This window comes from Vipera ursinii (genome assembly GCF_947247035.1).
Source record: "Vipera ursinii genome assembly, chromosome: 1".
Classification (NCBI taxonomy): Eukaryota; Metazoa; Chordata; class Lepidosauria; order Squamata; family Viperidae; genus Vipera; species Vipera ursinii.
This window is the reverse complement of record NC_139512.1, coordinates 117,393,528-117,394,899: the sequence shown is the minus strand read 5'-3', so window position 1 is coordinate 117,394,899 and position 1,372 is coordinate 117,393,528. Positions and strand designations below refer to the sequence as shown.

The window sequence follows — 1,372 nt, the reverse complement described above, 5'->3', positions numbered from 1 at the left end:
TGTTTGTATGACTGAATGATACCATGATTGTTTGAATAAACATTGAAAAAAATGTATTTGGTGTTTTTAAACATATGGCTTTACATATTTCCGATTTGACTTTACAAGTCATTTTGTATAGGTTGCAAAGTTTTTTTTTAAAGAAACGTTTCTCCAATGTCCTATGATATTGCTGTGCTTCAGTACTTCCTAAAGTGATTTCCCTGATTTGCTGAATACATATTAATTTTCTGACAACTGTTTATCTTCATTAAATTTTAGGGTAAAGATTCCTTGCATGTGAAAGAATCAGGAGTTGAGAACATCCAGCTGAAGAATTTTTTCAATCTGCATTTGGTGTATATATATTTTTTGTAAAAAACCCCCAAAAACCTAAGCCTTTAATCGACAGTGTTCCTAATTTTATATCATATGCTGTAATGCATTCTCTAGCTTTGAGAATATGGAGAAGCAAAATAATGTATCTGAATTCATCTTGCTGGGGCTTACTCAGGATGAAGAGTTAGAGAAAGTCTGCTTTGGAATCTTTTTGATCTTCTACATGGCAATTCTTCTGGGGAATCTATTGATCATAGTCACAATCAAGAGCAGTCGCCACCTGAATTCTCCATTGTATTTCTTTCTCAGTTACCTTTCCTTGATAGATATCTGTTACTCCTCTGTCACTGCTCCCAAACTGATAGCGGACTTCCTTGTGAAGAAGAAAACCATCTCTTTTGTTGCTTGTATAGCACAGCTTTTTGGGGCTCACTTTCTCGGTTGTACTGAAATTTTTCTCCTCACACTGATGGCATATGACCGATATATTGCAATCTCCAAGCCTCTCCATTATACCACTATTATGAACAAGAGGGTGTGTAGTTGGATGGTGTTTATGTCATGGCTGGGTGGGTTTGTACACTCAATGGTACAGACGCTCCTTACTACACAGCTACCCTTCTGTGGGCCTAATGAAATCGACCACTATTTTTGTGATGTTCACCCTTTATTGAAATTAGCCTGTGCTGATACCTACATTATTGGACTTATTGTCATTGCCAACAGTGGCATGATTTCTCTCAGTTGTTTTCTTGTGCTGACCGTTTCTTACATTGTTATCCTACTCACAATCAGAACTCGTTCTTCTGAAGGCCGTCTCAAGGCTCTTTCCACCTGTGGCTCTCACATCACAGTTGTGATTCTGTTCTTTGGCCCCTGCATCTTCCTTTACATGAGGCCTTCAACCACATTCTCAGAGGACAAAAGTGTGGCTGTTTTCTATACTATTATAACTCCCATGCTCAATCCATTAATTTACACCTTGAGAAATGAGGAGGTAAAGAATGCCATGAGAAAATTGTGGAGCAAAATGTATTTTTGGCTAGGAAATTAA

At 37.5% G+C, this 1,372-nt stretch overlaps 1 protein-coding gene across 1 annotated transcript; it reads left to right on the top strand.

Annotated features, from left to right (window-relative positions):
• Positions 1–442: 442 nt before the first annotated feature.
• On the top strand, positions 443–1,372 carry LOC310641707 (olfactory receptor 4S2-like; the record flags this gene model as incomplete). The annotated part of the gene is made up of 1 exon (XM_083364946.1): positions 443–1,372. One exon carries the CDS (start codon positions 443–445, stop codon positions 1,370–1,372), a length of 930 nt encoding a protein of 309 aa, XP_083221072.1.